This window comes from Apteryx mantelli, chromosome 3, assembly GCF_036417845.1.
Source record: "Apteryx mantelli isolate bAptMan1 chromosome 3, bAptMan1.hap1, whole genome shotgun sequence".
NCBI lineage: Eukaryota > Metazoa > Chordata > Aves > Apterygiformes > Apterygidae > Apteryx > Apteryx mantelli.
In genome coordinates, this window is record NC_089980.1 from 82,984,425 (window position 1) to 83,008,133 (window position 23,709).

The following is a 23,709-nucleotide window of genomic DNA, read 5'->3' on the forward strand; positions in this document are numbered from 1 at the left end:
GCCCGGCGCGGCCCCCCGCCCGCGCGGCCGCTGGGGAGGGCGGCAGTAGAGGCGGCGGGGGGGGAGCGGGTCGCCCCCTGCTCGGCTTCCCCGCGGGGCTGCCGCCGGCGGAGCTAGGGCGGCGGCGGCGGGGGCCGGGCGGTGAAGATGGCGACCCCGGGGATGGGCTGGCAGCAGCAGCACGGTTACGGCGGCAGCTCCGCGCCGGGCGCGGGAAAATTCGCCTCGGCCGCTGCCCAGGCGGGACTCGGCGCCGAGCACAGCCCGGACCTGCATTTCAAGATGAGCAAGAAGATTGCCCAGCTCACTAAGGTAGGAGGGCGCCCTCCCCCCGCTGCCCCTCCGGCCTCTGAGGGGGTGGAGGCCGGCCGGGTCCTCTCTTCTTTTTTTCCCTTCTCCTTTGGTTGTCACCCACGTGAAAGGGAGAGGCGCTTCTTTTCGTTTCTTTCCCTCACCCAGGCAAAATGAGTCTTGCTTAAGAAGGGTTGTCTCTGGGGGTTGATTTTTTTTTTTTTTTTTTTTTTTTTTTTTAAGTCCAGGAGGATGTCTGCTCTTCAGCGGGTGAGGTCTGGCAGGTTTCTACCCTGAAGGCCGCGTCTGCAACGGCTTCTTTGCCCCGTTTCTCGGAGCTACCTCAGTCCCCCGGGGGAATCACAGCACAGCCTTTATCAGTCTTGTAGTGAAAAGCTCAAGCATACTGTAAACGTGAACACCTAGAAAAGAGAGTGTAAGAAGGGAGAGATGAAACATTCACAGAAAGTGCTGTAGTATCACTTTCTAGTTAGGGAAGTTATGCCCGGATTCAGTTTTGCATAGACAGGAATCTGAATATGTGGGATATGATCCCTGTTGATAGGCTTATACTTGCTATTTATTTTATGGAAATTATACTTTTTCTTCTTTAATAAGTCATTTTTGGAGTCTTTTTAAAATAGAGAAATTCAAGTGATGCTTCCTTTTGTTGAAGAGAGGTACTTTTTTTTTTTTAAGGTGTTTGATAATGTCTTAAATGCCTTAGATGGTGAGGGTGAAATGCTAGAATACCTTTGGCCTTGTCATGCTGATTTAACAGTTCTCATGATGTCATTCCAGTATAAAAAATATATTGACTCCTTGTTAAAGGCTGCGGTGAAATTACAATGTGTTTTAAAAGCATATAGTCAAGACTCGTAGGCCCCATGTTTCAGACTGGATGGTAGCTATCATTTATTTAATCAGAATAACTAAAAAAAAAAATGCTTTGGTGCTGTAATACCTCTCACATGGTGCTCAAGCCATATGCGACTAGTTTTGTTTAGGAATGAAGGGCAGATAATGTTTGTTAAAGAGAAAACAGAAAAAAGAATTTCCATCAAGGATTATATAGCTAAAACATTTTAAAGGTAATTTAAAAGCCCTGAGGGAGCAACTGCTGGCCTTCTTCAAATGTATGCTAAAATGGACGAAGGTGACGTTTCATTGGAAGTAAGAATGAAGAGAATGAAAGCTGGTGGCAGTCTCACATTGGAGGCATAGTTCATGTTTCTGCACAACTGAAGCAGAGCTGATTAAATAACAGTATTTATCATGGAACACGGTGTGTAACCTCTATTGGAAAACTGATGACTTCAGCAAACGGAGGGGTATTTTGTCTCGTTTTTGAATTCAGAGTTTGATTTCTTCATAGTTAACTTCAGCTGAATTGAAATTTCATAAGGAGAAAATAGAATTAAACCAGCTGAAGAATCACTTTGGTTTAACTTCCTATGCATGCAAATTCTAGATTAAAGTTTTAAAGATATTGCTGCAGATTTGTCCTCCTTAAAAGGTGCAAAAAGCACATGTACTTTAGATTTACCTTAGGGCTAATAGATATGCAAGGTAATACTTTCAAAGACTAATTACTGTTTGTGTGTCCTGTGGTCTACTTCCCTTTCTTTCTCAAGAACCTTACCCAGCAGTTTACTAAGTAATAGTTGAGCTCAGAAAGACTGCTCCATTTGTGCTGTGCAATTATATGTGTTTACCCATGAGTTCCACATCACTGGACATGTGTCCTGTGTCTTTTGAGTTACTACATATCAGATATCTTCAGATGGATATGGGTTAACTATTGATTTACACATTGTGTTGGAATATTTTGAACTTCTGTATTGAAAGATATGAAAAGAAAAGTAAGTTCTGTGTTTTTTCATAAACTATTTTATGCTTCATGATACTGTTCTAAAATTCTGAAAAGTTGTGTGCATGTCTGTTCTGCCAAGGATTTCAAAATATTTTGCGAATAAAAGCTATCAATTGTCTTCAGACTGTGTATTTAAAATAACTGTAAGTTAGTTGTGATTGTACTAGGATTTTAAACATGAATTAGACTTTTGCAGGATTGGAATCTTGCATTTGTTTCCCAGTGACTTGCAGATTCTGGTGATATTTTACCTTGTGTGTGTTTTCTGATTTCTTTTCTCAAGCATCCAGCTTTAGGCAGAAGGCTTGAGATTTAACTGAGCTTTGTGGTGAACTGAAGGTCTAGACTGTAAAACAGTGTTTTTAGAATTGAAACAAGATTTATAATAAAAAATACTTCTCTTGCATCTATTGCAACATTAAAATTGTTTTTATCTTAATCTTTAATATCTTATTCTATTGCATTGACTTCATTGAGATAGAGGTGCAAATCTTGACATTTTTTGTAGTTGGAGGGCTTGGGCCATAAATTCCTTTTCTGAATGGTCAATAAATGAACAGGATTTTTTTTTTTTTTTTTAAGTATAGAAACATCTTTGGGATGGAGTCTAATTTGAACTTTCTAACTTGCTCTAGAATCTGAAGTTTTATTTGATAGATGGCTGAAGAAACTAATTTTTGAGAGATGACTCAAGATACAGAGAAAAAAGGAAACATGATACTTAGTTTCTTAGTAGGAGTTAACTTTCAAAGAAGAACTAACCTCACTTTACAGACTTTCTGGAAATAAGTTGAATGACTGATGCTAAATAGATAATAGAGTATTCCTGCAAAGATATTTGGCCCAAATCCTGCTGATCTGTGTGTAGAATTCCTCTTGAACAATCTAGGAACTTCTTACTACGAGTGTACTTCTCAAATTGTCTAATGTCTTTTTTATAAAACACTTTTCACAAACCCTTTTGTCTTCCAACTTTTCTTTAAGGCTGTCATATTAAGTTGAAGTTAGGTGCTTTATCAGATCAAAACAAACCCTCTAATGTAGTGTACTAAAAAGAAAATTAAATATACATGGGGCACTGCCAAAGGGATACACATAGGTAAGTTATCCAGAAAGCTTATGTCTTCTGACAAAAGAAATGTGACTCTGTAGCTTATTTTTTCTTATCCTTGTACAGTTTGTGTCACAAACTGTGAATAGCAGCAGAAGAAAATGCTTTCCTCACAGGAGATGCAGGTAACTCATGAAGTAACTGTAAAATTCTAAAGCTAGGATTTGTTTATCATGTTTTCAAGTTACTTCAAGAGAATCCGATTCAGTCAAAACAATACAGGAACACAAGAAAAAAAGGAGACGTTTCTTTAATAACTGTGTTTAATCAGTAATTCAGAATAAGGCAAAATAAAAGAGAAGTCCATTTCACTAAGCACAGTATTTCAGAAGTGCTTAATTATAGTTTATTTTTCTGTTGCATTGGAAAAAAAATGACTTACTTGATCTAACTTTAATATGCTTAATTCACAGGGAGAAGTATGGCAAGTCAGTAGTTAGAAATACAGTTTTTAAAACTAAAATGTTGTTCCATGTAATGTTGAAAGACTGCAGTAAACTGTAGCTGAAGCAATTTCAGGTCTTCCTCTTTAGTATAAGCTCCTTATTTTTAGGCATTTCAAAAGATCTGTGTACCAGTTTGGGGGTGAAGTAGCATCTGACATCAAGGTTAAAGCCAGGAAAAAAATAAGCTGTGGTTATGAGATTGCATATATGTGTTTGTATTACTGCATGCTGGAGTGCTAATGCAGTGCTGAATTATGCCTACTGCAGATGAAAATATGCATATATATTTTATTAAGACAACGAATAGAAAACAAAAAAGGTTGTTACTGTGTGTATATCTGTAGAGGAGAATGGGATTTGCTTTTATGGTTGCCAGAGGAGTACAAGTATAAATTGTTTTTTGACATATCCTCTTTATGCTTATGTCTGCAGCTTGAGCATTTGTGATTGAGAAATTCATATTCTAAATGTGTCTCAAGTCTGTTGTGCAAGCTTTGTGGCATCGGCATAGATCTTCAGCTTTTGTGGGATAACTACATGGGATTGTACTCTGAGAACTTTCAGCATTGATTTGGCTGCAAGATACTAATTGCAGAAATGATACATTACCTGAAGCAAAGTCTGTAAGGGCCATAGAGTAGACACATGCCTTAAAGTGATAGAATCTATTACTTTGATCTATTACATAAAAAGAGGAAAAATCCTCTCTAAAACTCTGGTGATGTTTTCCCTTAGTACTGTGCTTAGTGTTTTCCTTTCTGTCTTCCTGGCTTTGAGAGAAGTTCTTGGAGAACAAACTTCAATGTAGTAGTTAGCACAGTGAGCTGTCTTTGGGCAGTAGAGAGTACATTTATTTCAAAGAATAAATAGCAAGTTTGATAATCTTGATGCTTACTCCTCCTCTTGTGTGGACTTTTTTGCTGGACTGGTTAAAGCTATCACAGAATGCAGTTATCATTCTTAACAAAATGTTATTTCCAGTTCAACTTCGTCAGTTTTTATTTGGAAGTATTCTGCCTCCAGAATGGCTCAACTACCTGCAGAAGGTTCATTGTGTATAGGATTATTAGAGAACTTAAAAGAGCCCTTAAAAAGAGGGAAGAAATGAGAATCTAAAGAACCATTAGAAATGTTCCAATGTTAGCTATCATTCTGTGGTATTTGATGCCATTAACAGTTCTGGAAAAACTTGTTTTTTATTTTTTAAGCAACCTTATGTGATTACTCCAGTGTGTTAACATTGGCAGTAGGCCAGTATTTGCTTACACTTCTAGGATTGCATGAAAAGTACTGAAATTTCACAGACAGTGTGATTTGAGTACATATTGGAATGTCAAAATTTTTGCATATGTTTGTGAGTTGTAAGATGGAAATAAATGCTATGTTTTGTAATTATATCAAAAATAGCGGTTTTTCAGAACTAGAAGACCTGAAAATGTAGTATTACATATAGAACTTATTAAAAAACCATTTCTTTAGAGACATTTAATTGTGATTTGATGTTGGTTATTCCAAAGATAGGTGAAGTAAATCCTCTAAGAAGAGAGACACTGAAGGGAGGAATTGAAAACTTTACAGAGATGGTGTTTCTGAAGCAGACTTCTTAAGTTATTTCTTGTTAATCATGCTAGTTTATTCTTTTTACCTGCCCTTTCTGACTGTCTGTCTCCACATGGTTTCGAGCTGTTTGCTGTGTGTGCTCTTACAGATTTTTCTTGCAACTGCTGAGTTTGATGCCACTGAATATGCCACCACTGTGTAAAAGAGCTATAGGTAATATAGCTTGAACCTTGCATGTGCGTAAGATCTCATCAAGTTCATACTTACTGCATATACACAGAAGCAGTTTCAAAATACTTTTTTGTGTGCTAATGAATTCAGCAATAATATTGAATAAAAACTTAAGTTTTTTTTTAAAAGTACAAGTTTATGGACTTTAATTGCTGTAGAGATAGTTAATTAGGATGTTCTCAGAGATCCTAAAGAAATTCTATGTATTTGAGATTTATTGGATACCAGAAGAGCCTCACTACCTGCTTTGATGTGTTATAATAGATTTTGGATTCCATCATTTCATGTACTGAAAGGTCAAGAAGGGTGTTAGACAACGTGCCTAAAGAACAAATTTGCAGCCTACTTAAAATAAATTAGGATAGTAGGTTTAAAAACAAGCACTAAGAGCAAATGATGGACAGAGGGAAGTTTACCTTAAGTGGGAATTTTTTCCAGAAGATAATTCTTCCATATTATTTTCTTGTATATAAGAATATAAGCTTTTATATTTAACTAATATAAGAGTTCTGATACAAAAGATAGTTTTGAATATTCTTTCTTTTTTTTTTATGTTACTTATACCCTCTCAAGATGTGTCTTAAAAATTGCTCTTTGATTGCGACTTAGAGATATACTCAAACACATTTTGTGAATTTACAGTAAGCTTTTGATCAGAAAAGTTTTAGAGAGAGCTTGGGTTAGATTAGGTCCTTATTCTGCAGCAGTTAGGCTTAGCAAGGGATATTCACTAAAAAAGGAGCTTTCTGTAGCCATGATGGTATAGTGAAAAAGATAGAACTGAGTAAAGATGGAATGTCTTTAATACCATTTGGTATAGTTGAAAAAATAAGTCAAGCTTTTGGACTCTCAAACCCTTCTTCAGGCTTTAAGTAAAAGCAGCAATTACTAACTTTATCTAAGTAGTTACTGGCTGAAGTAATTAGAAGTGTTTTAAAGCAGCTGTTGCTTCTAATTTAGACCTGAAGAAGGGCTTTCTTGCCTTCTGTATTTTTGTAGGACAAAAATTACAGGATTCTAAGTTCTGGACTGATGGTGCTTGTGCTTCTCTCACTGATCCTTATGGATCAGTGAATGACGGAGTTCGTATCATCTGGCAGCAGAATGGAGACAGTGAAATGCAAAAGTTTTCTTACTTGAAACAGGATCTTCTATGCGCAGAGTAGAGATCTGGTCACCTTCTAAAAAGTTTAAATGCTATCCATCTCTGAAATGGGAGCTGAAGAATGAAAATATATTTGACAGTCCTGATGTAAAGTCTGATAGCTCTTACTTAATGCTAATCGGGAAGCTGAAAAGAAATTAGTTACTCTGATACTTTGAAGACCTCAGGACTATGTATCCCTGAAGTGCTTTTTCTGACCTTTATCACTGTGTACCTATCAAGTGAGACTACAGGTATATAGACATGATATGGGTATGTTTCAGAGCTCGGTGTTGAATTAGGTCAGTGACTTTACAGCCTTTTGTCACCAAGTGTCAAGAAGGAAGAGGAAAGTAGGACAAGAATTAGAGAGGGGGAGAAAAAAGATGTCAAATGAAATTCCTTTCCTCTCTACCTGCATAGTCTTAATGGTTGACCACTGAGTCTGAGTTCTTCTGAGATTACTGACACCGTACTATTCTAAGGATGGTTTTTGTATGTATGTAATTAAAAGTGTGATGTTGCTGAAACGCTGTCTGATCACACATTCACATAAACTCATAGTCTGAAATGCTTCTTTAGTATGTTTGGGCGTTTATTAGCTTCCCTAGGATAGTAAAATGTGAAAACAAAGCCACAGAAAAGAATAATCAAAATGAAGAGCCAAGTAAGTTTAGAAACAGGGTGAATAATACACTTCATTTTACTGTATCCTTGTTCTCATTTGTTGGTAAAGCTAGATGATATAGAATTACAAGGAGCTGAAAAACTGTTAGATGTTACGGCTCACATGTACTTCAGCTGTTACATCTGATAAATCAGTATCTTAAGGATATTTGAAGAAAACTAACAGACTAGTTATTTTAGGATTTATAGTAAAAAATTAAATGTTGTGAAGTTTAAAATCTGTCAAGCTTTAGCTGCTTTTTTCCATATGATGATAGAAATCATATGGAAAAATTAAGAAATACCTGAAGTTTAGTTTGATCTTTTCAGAGTTTCCGGATAAGTACTGCATTATGAAAGTCTTTTGCTATTATTGTCTGTTTTAGATAAAATCAAGAAAGTTCCAGTTCACAGTTAAAAATATAATTTTGAAACACTTTGCTCCATATGTGAATATTTTAAATAGGAGATTCTTTTACATATATTTTTGACAAACAAAATTAATGAAAAAACCCTATGTAATTGTGTAAAGTATTCATACATTCATCTGTTTGAATACTTATAAATTGTCACGTACAAAGAACTTAGCAAAAGTTCTTAATCTTACAAGAACTTCTGATTTGTTAAGTCTTATAAAAATGTATAGGTAAAAGTTGCTCTCTTTTTGTGTTTTTGTGTCCCACCATGAAAGTGGAAGGAAGTTGCTTCAAAGTGATGAATCTTTCATTCTCACTTTATACCACTTGTTTAGAAAAAGTCAGATTGCAATTTAATCTTAGTCAAGGTGGCTCTGTACTTTCTTCAAATACTGTATAACTATATTCGATAACTATGGCTATAAGGCATTGTTCATATTCAAGTATTTCTGTATTGTCACGCGACCTTAGTGGTGTCACATACTTTAATTTTGTAAATGTCATAAAATACAAACTAGATACACGTGTTAGATGCAGGCCCTGGAAACATTGTTTACCATAAGCCATTATATTGGGAACATTAGCTTTCAGCCTTAAGAAACTTCTAGTCATAGAAATTCTTTTCGTATCTCATTCTCCAAACTCAGACTTTGGCTTTAATTAGAATAGCAATTTTGTCAGTGGTACTACTGTTCCCCTCCTTCCCCTTGAAGTCTCCTGTGAAGCTACATTGAAGACTTTGCATCCTATTAACTACATGGCGGGGGGGGGGGGGGGTGGAGGTAGGCATTACCTTAAATAGTCACTAACCGTTTCTTATTGTTTGCAGATTTGCTACTGAATGAATCCAGCAAATCTCTACATAATGGTATGAAATCAAAAGCGATGTGTCTATCTCTTGGCTGATTCAAGTTTAGCAGTAGTAAGCCAGGTTTCTATATATTTTTCTAATGACTGATATCATAACGATAACCAAAGGCGTTACATTCCAAAAATAGCTAGAAGAAACAAAAAACAGCTCAACACAAAAAGCTGTTCACCATCTTGTCCTACTTAATGCGTGTTACCCTGGTTCTGTTCCCTTGGTCAAGCTTTTTTAACTGAACATAGAACACTCTGAGGAAGAACAACCTTTTGCTGAGGTTGTCACTTGGTTAGGCTCAAAATGATAGCCTTTAAAAACTAGGTGCGGTTTAAAAAGTTCATGCAGTCCTACTTTTTAAAGGTGCTCTTAAGTGAAAGTTTACCTTTTAGCTGAAATAAGGAGTATGATGTGGTGTCGCGAAAGGAGTGATGCACTTCACTCCTAAGAGGGAAGCAGCACTACGTTTATTGCAGTAAGACAGCAACTTAACAAAGTTCAATCGTAAATAAGAACAATTTAATGAGGTTTGATTGGCAAGGTTCACTCAGTTATTTACTGCATGAAGGACAGGGTCAGATGCGTGTGCAAGGGAGACCCTCCCATTGAGTCACGAGGTTCAGACTGGACTCCCTTGCTTTCTAAACTCCTTCGGAGAGGAGCCTAGGTGTGGCTGGATCCGATCCTAGTCTCAGACTTGGTCAACAGTTTATGTCTAAGGGATTATGTGCGCAATTAGTCAGAGATATATCTCAGCAAAGTTTCATGAAGTTTGCAAAAGTTCAGCATGCTATTAATCACTTACCGAGGATCTGTGGTGGGTAAGGAATCTCTCAACCTTGAGGAGTAACCTTGAGAGGCGTCCCTGCGCAAGGGGAGGTTCTGCAGTGCAGCCCACTGCCATGCAGGAGAGCTCAAGGGGCTCTGGGCTGCCCCCTATTTATGGGGAGGAGATGATTAACTTATAGTCATATTTGCATACTAGACGGGCCTTAGTTGGCGCATGCTCAACCAGCCCCTACATACGTGCTGTTTACAGGGAGGCCAGGTTGAGGGGGAGAGAGCACATCAGTGGAGGGGAAGGAGCACACCGTCACATGTGGCTATGAAAAATATTTAATTTTTTCTTTTCATTTTTATGAGACTAAAAATTTTTAGAAAAATGGCTGGAAAAATAACTTTCTAGAGGGCTAAACTGTAATGTGTTTAGAAAACAGGTGTGCTGTAATCCAGAGATTTTAATTGAGCAATGTTTTTGCTCACAACATGACCAAAAGCTATATCTTCTATCAAAGTGTATGTCTCTCACTGCCTTCTCAGATGCAGTATTTTGCAGTATGAATGCTGATATGTTTGGATAGCTTGTACTAAAATGTATTTCAGTAATCTTCCATGAGTATCTTTGGCATTTTAAAATTTGACAAATGAAGATGCTGATAAATAATTTCTGTAATGAAGATTAAGGGAAAAGAATTCAAATGGCGCTTTCTTTATATTTGTTCACTTTGTGTAATATGAAATGTAGGTTTCACATTTTTAAAAATACAGTTTATTTGTACTGGGTAGTAAGCTTTCTAGAATATGTCTACAAATTTAAAAAATATATATATTTTTTGAAATTCTACTTCTGTCTTTCTCTCCAGCATAACCTGTATTTCCAACAAATTAATGTAAATTACTTAAAAAAAAATATTTATGTAAATGTTGTGCCACTGAGTGGTAAAACTTTATTTGAAGTTTTTGAATCATCTTTTTGGTTGAATTGCTCACTAGCTCTCCCATATTATATCTAACATTATAGCACAGGAATGTAATGGAACTATAAGTTAATGCTATAAATATCAGTCAACTCTAAAAAGCATATGGTTGTTTGTTTTATGCTGAGCTAAAAGTTGTTTATTTTTAAGTGCAAAAATACTGTAGTTCTAAAAAACTGGAATGACATGATGATCTGTTTACTTGTTCTTCAAACTAGTCTTGGAACTTTTCTTTTTTGGCTATTTGCTCTACTCCCAGGATTCTTGCCTTTATTAATTTATTTTCATGTTCTGCTTCATACCTTGTCATGTGTACCCTTACAACCTTCAGTGTAGACAACCATTCATAATATTGTGTATGGATGCATTCTGCCTTACCTACAAGTACCTAATGCATGAGATTGTACTTTTTTTCAGTTGTGTTTGAGCAGGCATCAGTATTCTCTATACCCTTGCACTTTCTGTACAAGCAAAAAGCTTGAAGCAAGTTTTTCTTCTGTTGATTTGCTTTATTTTCAATAGCTGCGAGTTGATACTCCGGGAAAAACTACATTCCAAATCCCAGACTGATTGGGGGGGGTGAGGAGGAGAAGGGATATCTGTGTGTGTAACAGACCTTTTTTCTCTAATGAAAACGCTAGAGCTTTGTTTGGGTTTTTGTTGTTGTTGTTGTTGTTTTTGTTATGTAACTACTGACAGTTTCAGAAAACAGTATAGCAAAGTTGGAGACAGAGGGACAAGATGCATTAGATAAGGTAACATGTAGCTTTTCACTAGAGAGTATTGAAGAAGTTAAAGGCTGATCAAAAGCTATAGCTTTTTTTAATGTGCCTACATCACATTTTGGTGAACATGGTCCCTTAAATTTGGTAAATCTGGTCCCATGTTACTAATTCTTGAGCTTCTTCTGTTTTCACTGCAGATTCTTATAGCAAAAGGAGGCATTTGTTTAAGGGTACAGAAAGAAGTAGAGAGAACTTCTCCTAGAAGAGTTAAGAACTGGAATCGCATTTGACACTCTGCCTATTGATAGTGTTGGAACTACGTTTATTTATTTTTTCTTTTGGATGTGTGTTGTTCCCCCCCCCCCCCCGCCTTGAATAATGACTAAGGAACAGCGTGTTGCTATCCATGGTGCTGAACATAGAGCGGCGTTGAGGTTTTAGCTTCATTGGCACTGACGTTAAAGGCTTTTTTTTTTTTTTAACTTCTTGTTATGCAAAGCAAGATCTCTTTAGGGGCCTAACATCCTCCTTCTTGTATCAACTCAAATGCCCAAACCTTTTGTGCAGTCATTGTGGCAAGGTTTAACATTAATTGCATTGAACTCTATGAAGATATGTGCAGAGAATTATCTGAAAACAAGTACCATGACAGTGGCTTCCCAAAAGACTGACAAAACAACAAAAGAAATAAAAATAAAATCAACCTCTGTTATTTGTCAGGAAGTTCTTTCAGTTAGCAAATTAAGCAATGTTAGCAGATATTTTAATGAGCAGCGACATTGGCAGAACTGTAAAGGAGGTATTCAAGTTTTGATTTCCTAAAGCTGACTTAGGAAATATACAATACTTGCCAGTTTTCTTGAGGGTTGATGCTTGGTTTAAGTCTGTCCTGAAAGAGTTGCATTCTTGCCTTTTAAGGATTTTGAAGACTTAGAAACACAGTTGTCTTGTCATCAGATCTATTAGAAGTATGTATGCTATTTGTATGTATGCTGAATATTGCCTTAAGTACCTTAGAATTCAGAAGCCCCTATAGTTCTCAAAAGAAAAGGAAATACTGTCTCTACTACCAAAAAGCAGTTATTTTGATGGTTAATCAAAAACAGTGATACAGGTCTGTAAGATGACTATCCTTTTCAGCCTTTTTTTTCCAGTTAGATGTCATTGCTTCTTATTTTGGGAAGCTTTGGACTTTATAGTATCACTCTGCTGAGAGTAAATTCTTTAGTTTGTATACGGAACAATTCTTGTGGAGTGAAGATCTCTGCTACAGTTTGTGTGTGTGTGTGTGTGTGTGTTTTGTTTTTTGCAAAGGGCAGACTAATGTTATCCCTTCAACCCAAAGTCAGTTGCTCAGGTTTGAGAACTTTCCTGGGTATCCTTGTTTTACAGAGTCTAAATACCCACAAGCAGATGCAATACAGACGTACTGGCATAAATTCCTCTGGAACTCTTTATACCTGAAAGACTTCAATCAAATATGCAAATATTGAAGAAATCTGTAAGAAAACACAGCTCTATGATCAAAACAGAATTTGGATAGTCCTTTGGCCTGTACTGTTTTCCTTGCAGTAATTTTTTTTTTTTTTTTTAAGGTCTAATCATATAGCAGACATGTTAACTATACTCTAGATAGATGAGAAGCATATAAAACAAACAAACAAAAAAACCAAAATCCACTCATTTGTTTTTTTTTTCTCATCAGAAGGCAGATTGGGAAATTTGCGCATCTGTCACTAAATCTTTTTTGTTGCAGTTTGCTTCCCAAGATTTAACTGTCCTAGCAAATTGCCTGAAGCTTATTGTGCCACGGATTCATGATGGTTGCTTCTGACATTATCTGATTGGTAGGTCTTAACATCCCAGAACTGAAAAGGGGTTTTGATCTGTCATTGGTGGCAATACTGCCATGCCTCACTCAGCATGAGGGCACAGAGTTGCAGATGCCAGTATATATTAACATATAGTTTGTAACAGGAGGATGTAGTTGATTTAAGTTGTATGCAGAATGGGTATTTCAGCTAATCCTGTCCATTAGAGGGTTATGGAAGAGCTGTTTCTGCAGGCCTGTTTTTATCATAATGGAATTTAAGAGATCTATCCTTTTTGATAGACTCCTCTGCTGTGAAGGTAAGCATGCTTAATATCATTTAATTGTTTTGACTTTTTAATTCAAGTCACTAATTTATTGCATGACAACTCAGGGAGGCTAACTCATAACCAGTCTTTCTTGTACTGTTGTGTTTGCCTTTAAATGGTGGCTTACCTGCTATCTAAAAGTCCCAGCAGGCTGTAGCAGATGTTGAAACAGATGATTCTCCTGGCAGATACACCTTCACCTCAGTTTATACCTTCCTAACGCTTCTTTTCTGAAGAGAACTATATTACTTTTGAACAGTAACCATGTAGTACAGTAGCTTGCATAGTTTATTTTAGATAATTTTTGTCTATTTGTAGGTAATTGGGAAAGGGAGGAAGCTGAAGATGCTATGCAGATTCCACTTCTCAACATTTCATCCATAGGATACAGGGTGGGTATGGCTTAGAGGGCGGTGACTTTGGCAGCTTATTTTGCATCTTGCATCCTGAAGTATAGTTTAGTAGTACCAGATGTGAATTTTTGGTGTAAAGAAGGTTAAGATCTTCATAAGGCAGCTTATATGGCTTCTTTTTTTGCACATGTTCACAAAGCACTGGTACTTTAGTCTTCCTTTTTCACATGGCCTGAGAAATGCAGACGATCAGGTTTCTTTAGCTTATTTTGGTTCTTGGTGTGGTTTTTTTGGTTGATTTTGTTTGTTCTTTGAAATGGAGTAGAAAGTAACTCTTAATTCCTGGTAACTGCAAAGGGATTTGTGTTTACTTAGTGCTGGTAATCAGACCATTAATTACTGCTTTTTTGCTGCTTTTTCAAATGTCTGTCTTGAATTGGTCTTTCTTAATGATATACTGATGTCACTAATGATCCACTTTAAAGACATTTTAAGGAATTCTTCAATTCATTGTGTTCTAGTGCGTTTTATGCCCTGGTTCTGTGATTGAAGAGTGTACAAAATACAGGATGTATATTAGAAACTTAATGAAAACCTTATGGCAAACCAACAAGTGCAAGCGTTTTATGGAGGTTTTATCTGTAAAAGGAGATATTTTTGAAATGTAAATAGCTCGGTTAGTACACATTAAGCTTGATCATATTTAATGTTTCTTATGATAAATGCTTTCATGGAAGAGAAATTATTGTTTTGGAAGCTGTATTGTACATAGTCTCTCTGACCCTTAAACTGTTGGTAGAAAGCAATTGAAGTCCTCCTTAAGAATAGACTGGAATTAGGGTAAGCGTCTGCCCCAAAAAAAAGGTAGGTATCAAAATTTTTTGTCCTTATTAAAACCTTACCTGACTGTGGTAGGGGAGGAGTAGTGTGCTAATTGCTGGAGGTTCTTGTGTTACAGGTATTTGAAAGAATTCTGTAATATAAAACTAAGCAACAATGCATAAAAGCATTTTGCTAGCTGAATTTGAAATTGAGCTTTGCTTCCAGGAAATTTAAAATTAGACGTTTGTCTTTGCTCTTTGTCATGTGCCAGTGTGTTTTCTGTAGGTGTATGCTAGATAAATAGACAGTGAGATAGGTTTGAAAACTGGCTGAACTGCTAGACTCGGAGGGTTATGATCAGCAGCACAAAGTCCATCTGGAGGCCAGTCACTGACTGAGGCAGTGCAGGGGTCAGTACTGGGGCCAGTACTGTTTAAACTCATCATTAATGATCCAGATGGTGGGACAGAGTGCACCTTCAGCAAGTTTTCAGACAATACAAAACTGGGAGGAGTGACTGATCCACCAGTGTTGTACTACCATTCAGAGGGACCTCGACAGGCTGGAGAGATGGGCCAAGAGGGATCTCATGAAGTTCATCAAAGGGAAGTGCAGAATTCTTCACGTGGGGAGGAATAACCCTACTCACCAGTACAGGCTGGGGGCTGAGCTGCTGAAGAGCAGCTCTGCAGAGAAGGACCTGGTTGTCTTGGTGGACATGAGCCAGTAATGTGCCACTGCAGCAAAGAAAGCCACAGTATCCTAGGCTGCATTAGGAAGGACATTGCCAGCAGGTTGAGGGAGGTGATTCTTCCCTTCTGCTCAGCACTGGTGAGACCTGCTGAGCTGGAGTGCTGTGTCCAGTTCTGGGCTCCCCAGTACGAGCAACACGGACTTTTTGGAGCAAAGGGCCATAAAGATTAAGAAACTGGAGCATTCCTCATAGGAGGAGAGGCTGAGAGAGCTGGGACTGTTCAGCCTGGAGAAGAGAAGGCTCAGGCAAAAGAATCGTCAATGTCTATAAATATCAGAGGGGAGAGCATTTCTGTGTCCTTTGTCACCAGGGCCCCTCAACATACATACATAACATGGCTTTTTAAAGAGGGAGGTCTAAAAATTTAGCAATAACTTGGTTTTCCCGTTGCAAGTTCTTTGCAGAGTTGTCTTTTGATTACAATTTTAAAAATGTTCCTGTCAAAAATGCAACTTCAAAGAGTAATTTAGGAAAAATGTTCAGAATTTATCTTGTGGCATTTAGTGTCTTTCTAGTAACAATGCATGTAAAGGAATGAAATGTTACAGCATAATCAGCAGTCTACTCCATATATCTGTTAGAAATGCATTTGTAAGAATGTACTCAGTAGTTGTGGACTACTTTTCTGAAATATTGCTTTAAATAAATTTGGAGAATATTCCCATACTGTTTTTGTAAGGTACTAAGCAACAGAAAATTGTCTAGTAAAAACAGACTTTTTCTGGATTTGAAACTGATTGATTTTTTTGTTATGTCTTAATTGACTTATTAGCAGTCAATTATTAGTGGTCAATAAATTTTAATTGCATAAATATAACTGACTACCCCTTATTTAGTCAACAGATGGTACACCAAGGGGAAAAAATGAATCCAATATCCATTGTTACGAAGAGTGTGACTCTTCATCACTATAGTATATGATACATTTGTCTTTTAGTACTATATAAAATTAATTCATAACTTTGCCTGGAAGATTTTTGATGCTCTTTTGTTAATAGTGTAGATTTAAACCTTTCTGTTTGCATCCCTGTGTATCTGTGAGGTGTGTCTTGTCTCTAGAAAAGCCATGTTATTGTTTTCCTGTATATCTATCATCTTCTTGCATCTAGTAACTCAATGTTTATTTACTGGACCCATCAATAGAAAGGAGAAGTTAGGCTTGTTGGTTTGTCTCTTCCCAGTCATTAATAGATGATGCATCAACAGTTCCTTGCTTGCCCTGTAGTTGTAGTTCACTTAATAGGTGTGCAGCACTAACTGAGTCTTGGGGTATCTCTAGAAGCTCTGGTGTTTCAGGTTAGTGGATATAGCAGCAGTACTCACTGACAGCAGCGGTCACACTGGGAACTTTGTACTCTGATGTGGGTGTCTACATGTTAAGCCTAAAAACTAAGGTTTACTGGAGACATAAATTGATTTTTGTGTAGGAAATGTAATGATGGTTGTTCTCATAGCTGTCAGTCCTGTTTTCATGTAAATTTAAAGAGAATGAACCACATGCATTTTTGGAAATATTTTCTGTGCGGTAAAATATATTTGGCACCTAATACTAGTATTAACCTGAATTATGCATTTTTAATCAGAAAGACATTGTGTCATCACAGAATTGCTAGCAGGAGCAGATGACCCAACTACAGCCAACCGTGCAAGAGTATAACATCTGGTTTGGAGTCAAAAATTTTTCTCAGCCAAATAGTCAAACAAAAGGCTTTCAGCTAAAAGCAGTGTTGAATGCTGATTGTTGTTTGTATTCCATATGTCGCAAGACACCAAAGCTAATGCAGCAGAGACTTTTTTTATTACCACAAACAATATAACTAAACACTCCAATACTCAGTTCTTGGCATTTAAAAAGTCATTATTTTTATTGTTACTTTATTTATAATAACATGTAACATATGCAACACTGCTCAGGTCAAGACAAGTTGTGAGACTGTGTTGTCAGGTCAGTACAATGCCTTTGTCTTTTTATTAGTCATGGCAAAATCATTTACTAAGCTACCTAGTTGCTGTCACATTCAAATATTGACAAATAATTGTGACTGCAGGTCACTGGATAGTAGGAAGTCTCCTTCCATGTATCAAGAAAGTGCCAACTTCAGGAGCTGATGTGTTTGAGAGCTCTTGATTCTCTAGTACCTCTGAACATATTGCTGGGTGACTTGAATTGTTTTGAGATGGGCGAACTGTGAGTAGAAAATGAAAGCTGCCTTCCAGAATTGAGATTGCCCTGAGACTGATCTCCTTTGCCTTATTGCTTTTGTGGGTGCCTAGTTCTTTTCCTGTAAGGCAGGTCTGGTGCCTGGATCTCTATTTGTGATTCTGTTCTTGAGGTCTCATGTACACTGTTTCTGAAAAGCTCTAGAAAAATGGGGTGAGTGAAAGCAGATATGATTGTCTTGGCCTTGATGAGGAAACTTTTTTGTTTCTGCCTCAGACTCCAGACCTACTCTTACAAGATTCAGATCAGCATCTGAATATGAACCTTAGTGGTCTGTGCTTTGTAGGTTAGATTCTGGTTGGCTTTCAAATTAAGATATACCTGCTTCTCTTTAGTAAGAGATCTTACAATTGGTAGCAGAAATAAATGTGTTAGTAGAATTTACAGAGCCAAGTAGGACAAATTTTTCTAGTGATGTACGGCCAGGTTCTTTCTGTCGTGAATTATTTCCTTAATCTCAAGTATAGAGACATCTCTGCCACTCATCGAATGTTGACTATTAGTTTTCTCCCCCTGTATCCACTGTTAAAGGACCTTTGTCTTTTCAACCAGCTACCTTGAGATTGCTTGGGACATGGTTAAGGCTTTTCCTGTGTTACAGGTCCTGTTCTCTTCTGGGATGTTTAGAGTCTAAGGCTATATGACTGCCATTTCATCTCAAGAAATATGGTCTCATTGATGTCTGTCATCTCTGTTGTGGCAGTGAAAAAGATTCAAGTCCTTGTAAGACTGATCGATGTCACAGTTATCCTCCAGGTCCTCCAAATTCCCTCTTAACACAGGACTGTATTTAACCCTAAATTCAAAAATTTCATTACTCTATACATCAAGCATGCTCTGTCTTTTCTTTAGACTAAGCTAGTAGAGGAAAAATGATTACTGGAAATACAACAAACTGCCCTCTAGAATTCTCTACTGTATCAGATAGATTGTGTCAGGACCTGCTATCAGTGTATAAGATGTAGCAAAGAGGTACAACACGGGATGTTGGGTAAGTGATGATGGCAGTCTTGAAGACTGTCTTAACTCTAGCTTTCAGTAGAGCAATGATCTAGAGCTGTAGGTGTGGCTTTTGCCAATACTACACCATTGCAGAGACTTCCCTATGCTTGCATAGAGCAAGTGTCCAGTCATTAAGCACCTTACAGCTAAGACACTGTTCCAGATAATGTGTGCTGATTGAGGAGTACTTTTGTATGTTGTCACTGGTAGTGGAAGTACAATACAGTAAAGACAACAACTAGAAGTTGAAAGAAAAATCACTGCTATTAATAAGAAGTACTTCAAAGTATATGTGCTTAAGAACAATTTCATAAACCTATTTCCCCCGACTGTCTAGGATTTTACAAAGAGGTAGATTTTTCCAGGTGAAAAGAACTAATGTAGTCAGCTTCATTTTGCCCTGTGCACCTCAAGTCTGTGGTGATGATGCAGTCCAAGGTCAAGCCAGGAACATGAGTCAGCAAGTCAGAGTGAGGATCAGCTCCGCAGATGATAACCAGAGCCAGGCACAGACCATAGTGATGAGACTGGTCTTGAGATCAAGCCAGAGAGTCAGCCTATTTATCAGGATCTGGATCAGCGGGGTCCAGGGCTGGATATAGGCATGGCTGCGATGCCACTGTAGCTCAAGTGGAACCCAGTAAGTCTCAGCTTAAAAGCAGCTCTGAAGGGAAGGGAGGGGGCAACCATGGCTGACAAACAATATCCAGTTATGGATAAATTCTGATTCCTTTTTTTTGTTTGTGTTTCCTTTCATCCTCTTGTCTCTTACAGAACTTAGTTTAGAAAGAACAGAAGGTGACATTTGATCAGCACTGCTTAATCTGTTAACAGTAGCATACCTGGTCATGGAATGGGTATCACAAAGACCAAATACAAAGTAGTTTTTCCTATAGTGTTTCTAAAAGGTGGGGCTGGAGAGTTCTGCTGTGTGTTATGACACATTTGCTGGGGTATCTGACAATCTTACAAACCAGAAAAGAAATGTGGAGGAGAGATCTTATTTCTATTTTTCTTTCTGTAATGGTTTTTGAAAAGATATGTGTGACTTAGTTGTATGTTTTTCCTTCTTCTGAGGAATCTTTAATTCATTATTCTTTTTTCTGATTTTACAGTAAGCTGCCGTCATTGATAACTATGCTAATCAATAAGTGTTTGTCCTTTCTAAGATTTGTGCAATATTTTGAGCATGGCATTTGACCTAGTGTTCTGCAAATGCTCATTATAACCACATGATCCTAAGTGTGATATTTCTTGATAATCCTTTTTTTAACTGTATCCTCTAGCTTCTCTAACCAGAATTAGGGTCTTTGCGTGCAAAACACTGCATGTACATTAAAACAAAACAAACTCAGTTCTCCAAGGACTTGTGCTATGAACAAAGTAGGCAGACATCGGATACCATTTAACAGAGAAACTAACCTTTTGGAAACAATGTCTGAGACTTTTTCCTCTTTCATTAAATAACGTGTACATATGTTAGAAAAAAATTAATTAGTATGACGTTAAGGTAACAAATTTTTTTTGAAAGACATTTCCCTACTATATGAGGAGGAGTGAGGCTGTTTATTTTTTCCCTTTGTATCTGATACTATTTAAGAACTCTTATTTTCTATATTTTTTAAAAAAAAGGTTCTCGGGTTTTTTGGCACTGGTGATAGAATGCTGGGTATTTGTGATTTCAAACAATAATATTCAGAATATAATGTCTGGACTCATAAAACCCAGAAAATAAAGCTTGTTATATTACAAGGACAAAATCTTATATGTACTCTTTCACTTCTGAAGACTCTGTTTTAAACTTTGACTTGGCTGAACTCTTGAACTGTAGACATCTTCTCCAGTCCAGAAGGTAAAGGCTCTGTGCTTGGTGCTCGGAGAGCTATACTGAGCCCAATATTTTCTGGCCCTCTGACCAAATCAAGACATTCTTCTGTTACCTAGTTGAATGCCAGTTGAGGACTGGTGCAGGTTCTGTCCTCACAGAAAACACGGACAGCTTTTTTCCCCTGAATTCTCTGATTCTTCCTTGTCTTCTCTTTTTGATGGTTTTAGTTCATTTTTAAGATATACAAAATATACTGATCAAAAGACTATTTTTTCTCTTCAGATGTGTTTTATAGCTCTTCTGGTTGTAGTATATCTGAGAAATGTGTGGCTTTGCTAGAGTTCTTGGAGCAGAAAATACTGTGTTAAACATTTAACCACTTACTGCAGCATGAATAGTTTCTTCACTGAGATAGGTACATGCACACATTTGTATCTATACATCAGTGAGAATCCTTACTACTTAAACAGAAGTGCGACCTACCTACCACATTCTGGTGCAATTGAAACATCCCATAGGGTATATCTGGTCAATTTAAAACTTTCATTGAATGTTGGGCAGCTTTGCTGGTTTCACAGCCTTCTTGAGCTGCTTAGCTCCCTGGGCTCTCCAAATTTTTGGCTGGCCTGCCAGCTACCTTCCTGTTTGGCTGACTTACTAGCTGGAAAATTGGCAGGCTTCTGTAACTAGGGACCTCAAATCTTAAGAGATCCACATACACAGGCTGCCTACTAGATAAGCTATCAAAAAACTAGATTTTATCTGGGCAAGCAGCAGGCTATAGACCAGGGCAACCAGTGCTGATGTTTAAGTGTTTCTAAAATGAAATATTTAAGAATAATTAGCCTTTAGAAAGGAGGAATTCAAAATTTGGACTTTGTTCCAATTAGATTGCATGTCCACTTGTAATATATACTCTGTGTGTGTTACTCTCTGACAGAAAAATTTTGTTCAGAGTTCTTTTTAGGTTTCTTTTTAAGTCTTTTGAACAGATATCTGTTTTTGTTTTTTGTTTTTTTCCCAGAATTGTTGAATATGCTTTTCTTTTTCCAGTGGTGTTAACAACACCAGCAATTTTTATTTGCAGCAATTTATTGCATATAAATGCAAGAATTTCATTAGCAAAATTATAGGTTTAATAAGTATAGAAATCCCATTCCTCAAAATGTTTAAAAGCTATTGTAATGATTAATACAGAGTTTGTGCAGTCCCATTCATAAGAATATGTGGTGTCTTGTTTGTATCCTAAAAACATGCTAAATTGTCAAAATAACTTTCAGAATGCTATTTTTTGGATTTAGCAGAAAAACAGAATGCCTTTATTTAATATAACATTGTTTCATATTTGTAGGTAGTATATGCTTTGAACACTAAAAACGATGAACATGAAGCTGCTATCCAAGCCCTCAAGGATGCTCATGAAGAAGAAATTCAACAAATTCTTGCAGAAACCAGGGAGAAGATCTTGCAGTATAAAAGTAAAGTTGCAGAAGAAATGGATCTTAAGAAAAAGATCCAGGTTTTAGAAGAGTCACTGGAAGATCATAAAAAGATGAAACATCAGGCCTTAACAGAATTTGAAGCCTATAAGGATAGAGTTGAAGACATGCAGCTTTGTGCAGAAGCTCAGCATGTCCAACGTGTAGTGACCATGTCAAGAGAAGTAGAAGAGATTAGAAAGAAATTTGAAGAAAGACTACGAAGTTTCATACAGTTGCAAGTGCAGTATGAGAAGGATAAGCGTTCAGCTCTGGAAGACTTGAGAGCTGCACATAGACTTGAGATTCAAGAGCTTCTGAAGACTCAGCAGAGTCAGAATGCTACATTAAGTAAGGGGCAAGAAAAGCTAGAGGAACTGCATAGACTGGAGCTGGAAGACTTAAACAGTAAAGTTGAAGAGTTAAAACTAGAAAGAAAAAAACTCATTGAGGACTATGAAGGCAAACTCAGCAAAGCTCAGTCCTTTTATGAACATGAACTTGATTCTTTGAAAAGATCTCAGCTTTTTACAGCTGAAAGTCTGCATGCTTGCAAAGAAAAAGAAGTGGAGCTAAGAAAAGAATTTCAAAACCAAGAAAGTATTTTACGGAAGAACCTGGGAAAGCTTAAAACTGAATTGCAAATGGTCCAGGATGAAGCTGCCAGTCTACGGGAAAAATGCCAAAAACTTCAGGTAGCTCTTGGTACAGCAGAAAACAATGTACAGGTGAGACTGATACATTATTCCCAAGACTCGCTGTGTGTGCGTGTGTGGTTTTTTTAAAGGCTGGCTTTCTGCAAGGCTGATAGCTAGAAGTGATTTCAACATGTGAACTTTAATCTTCTGTCACTTCTACTTGGTTATCATCCACTTTTTAGTTACTTAGCTGGGCAATTTTTTGTATTCCATTAGAATCTAGAAGCCCCTACCCCAGGTTTTGGTCACCTTGCTCAGGGAAGGTCTCCTTCCATTCAGCTGAACATGAATGGAACTTGGTTGTTCCAGTCATACTACCTGATCTTTAGTCAATACAATACTCAAACCTATGTTGCTAACTAGGTAACAGGAAAAAAAGCTCTGAGAAATGCCTTTGCATCAGGTCTCCACATAAATTCATCTCAAAAAGAAAAAAAAAAAGATTTGAGGGGACTGAGGTTGTTGGTGACAGGTACCATTTGAGATGTTATGCTGGTAAACTCAAACACTTGATAGAAAAGTTGAGAAACCACTTATCTAAACTGTACAGTTTATTGCAGAAGTGTGTATGTGACAGGAATGTCACACAAATGAAACTATGAATGCAGTGAATGTTCTGATTTTTAATGTTTGCCTGGCCTACCAGACTGCTTATTTCCATCCTGTTGCTGCAGTTTTGTTTGTAGAGGTCATTAGTGGCTGCTTTGCTAAAACAGGCTGGGTAGTGTTAAGAAAAGTAAATCTGTCTGTGGAAGGCAAAAAAACAAACAAAAAGACAACTTTGTGAATGTTTTAACCTTTCTTTTTTAATACAAATTTTAAATTAAGGTTTCACAAGCAGTAACTGAGACTCTGTGCACATATTAAGTGTTATGTTCAGGTTGTTTTTGATGCTAAAGTTTCAAGGTAAGTCCTGTCCTTAAAGAAGGACAGGATATCCCAGAAATGCAAAGACTGGGTTTTTTTTTGTTTTTTTATTGTTTTGTTTTTTTAATGGCCAGAAAAATAGTACTGGTTATGCTGGGCCTGAGGAAGAAGATTCTGTGAAATACTGCTTGCTTTTTGGTAGCTTTGTTGAGGACTTGAGCAATAATCTCTGTGGCGGAACTTAAGTATCTTGTCTTTTGCACTCATAATAGCTCTCAAATGACAAAGCCAGAAGTACCATAATTATGATGGCTGTAGATTTTGGAAATTTTTGAAATATTGCATAGTGCTGAGATGGACCATCAGCTTTTCTCATTTTACAATCTGATTCCAGCCCACCTTCTGGACTATTCTGTCTTCTTGTGTATAGGTTACAGGCTATAGGGAAAGAAGACAGCCTTCTTT

General features: G+C 37.2%; 1 protein-coding gene across 1 annotated transcript in view; it reads left to right on the forward strand.

Moving 5' to 3' along the window:
- Positions 1-147: 147 nt before the first annotated feature.
- Positions 148-23,709, forward strand: part of FAM184A (family with sequence similarity 184 member A) — an 87,130-nt gene continuing 63,568 nt past the window's right edge. The window contains exons 1-2 of the mRNA XM_067293798.1: positions 148-312; positions 21,553-22,407. Of these exons, the coding sequence (XP_067149899.1) occupies positions 148-312; positions 21,553-22,407 (1,020 nt within the window). The remainder of the gene's footprint in view (positions 313-21,552; positions 22,408-23,709) is intronic.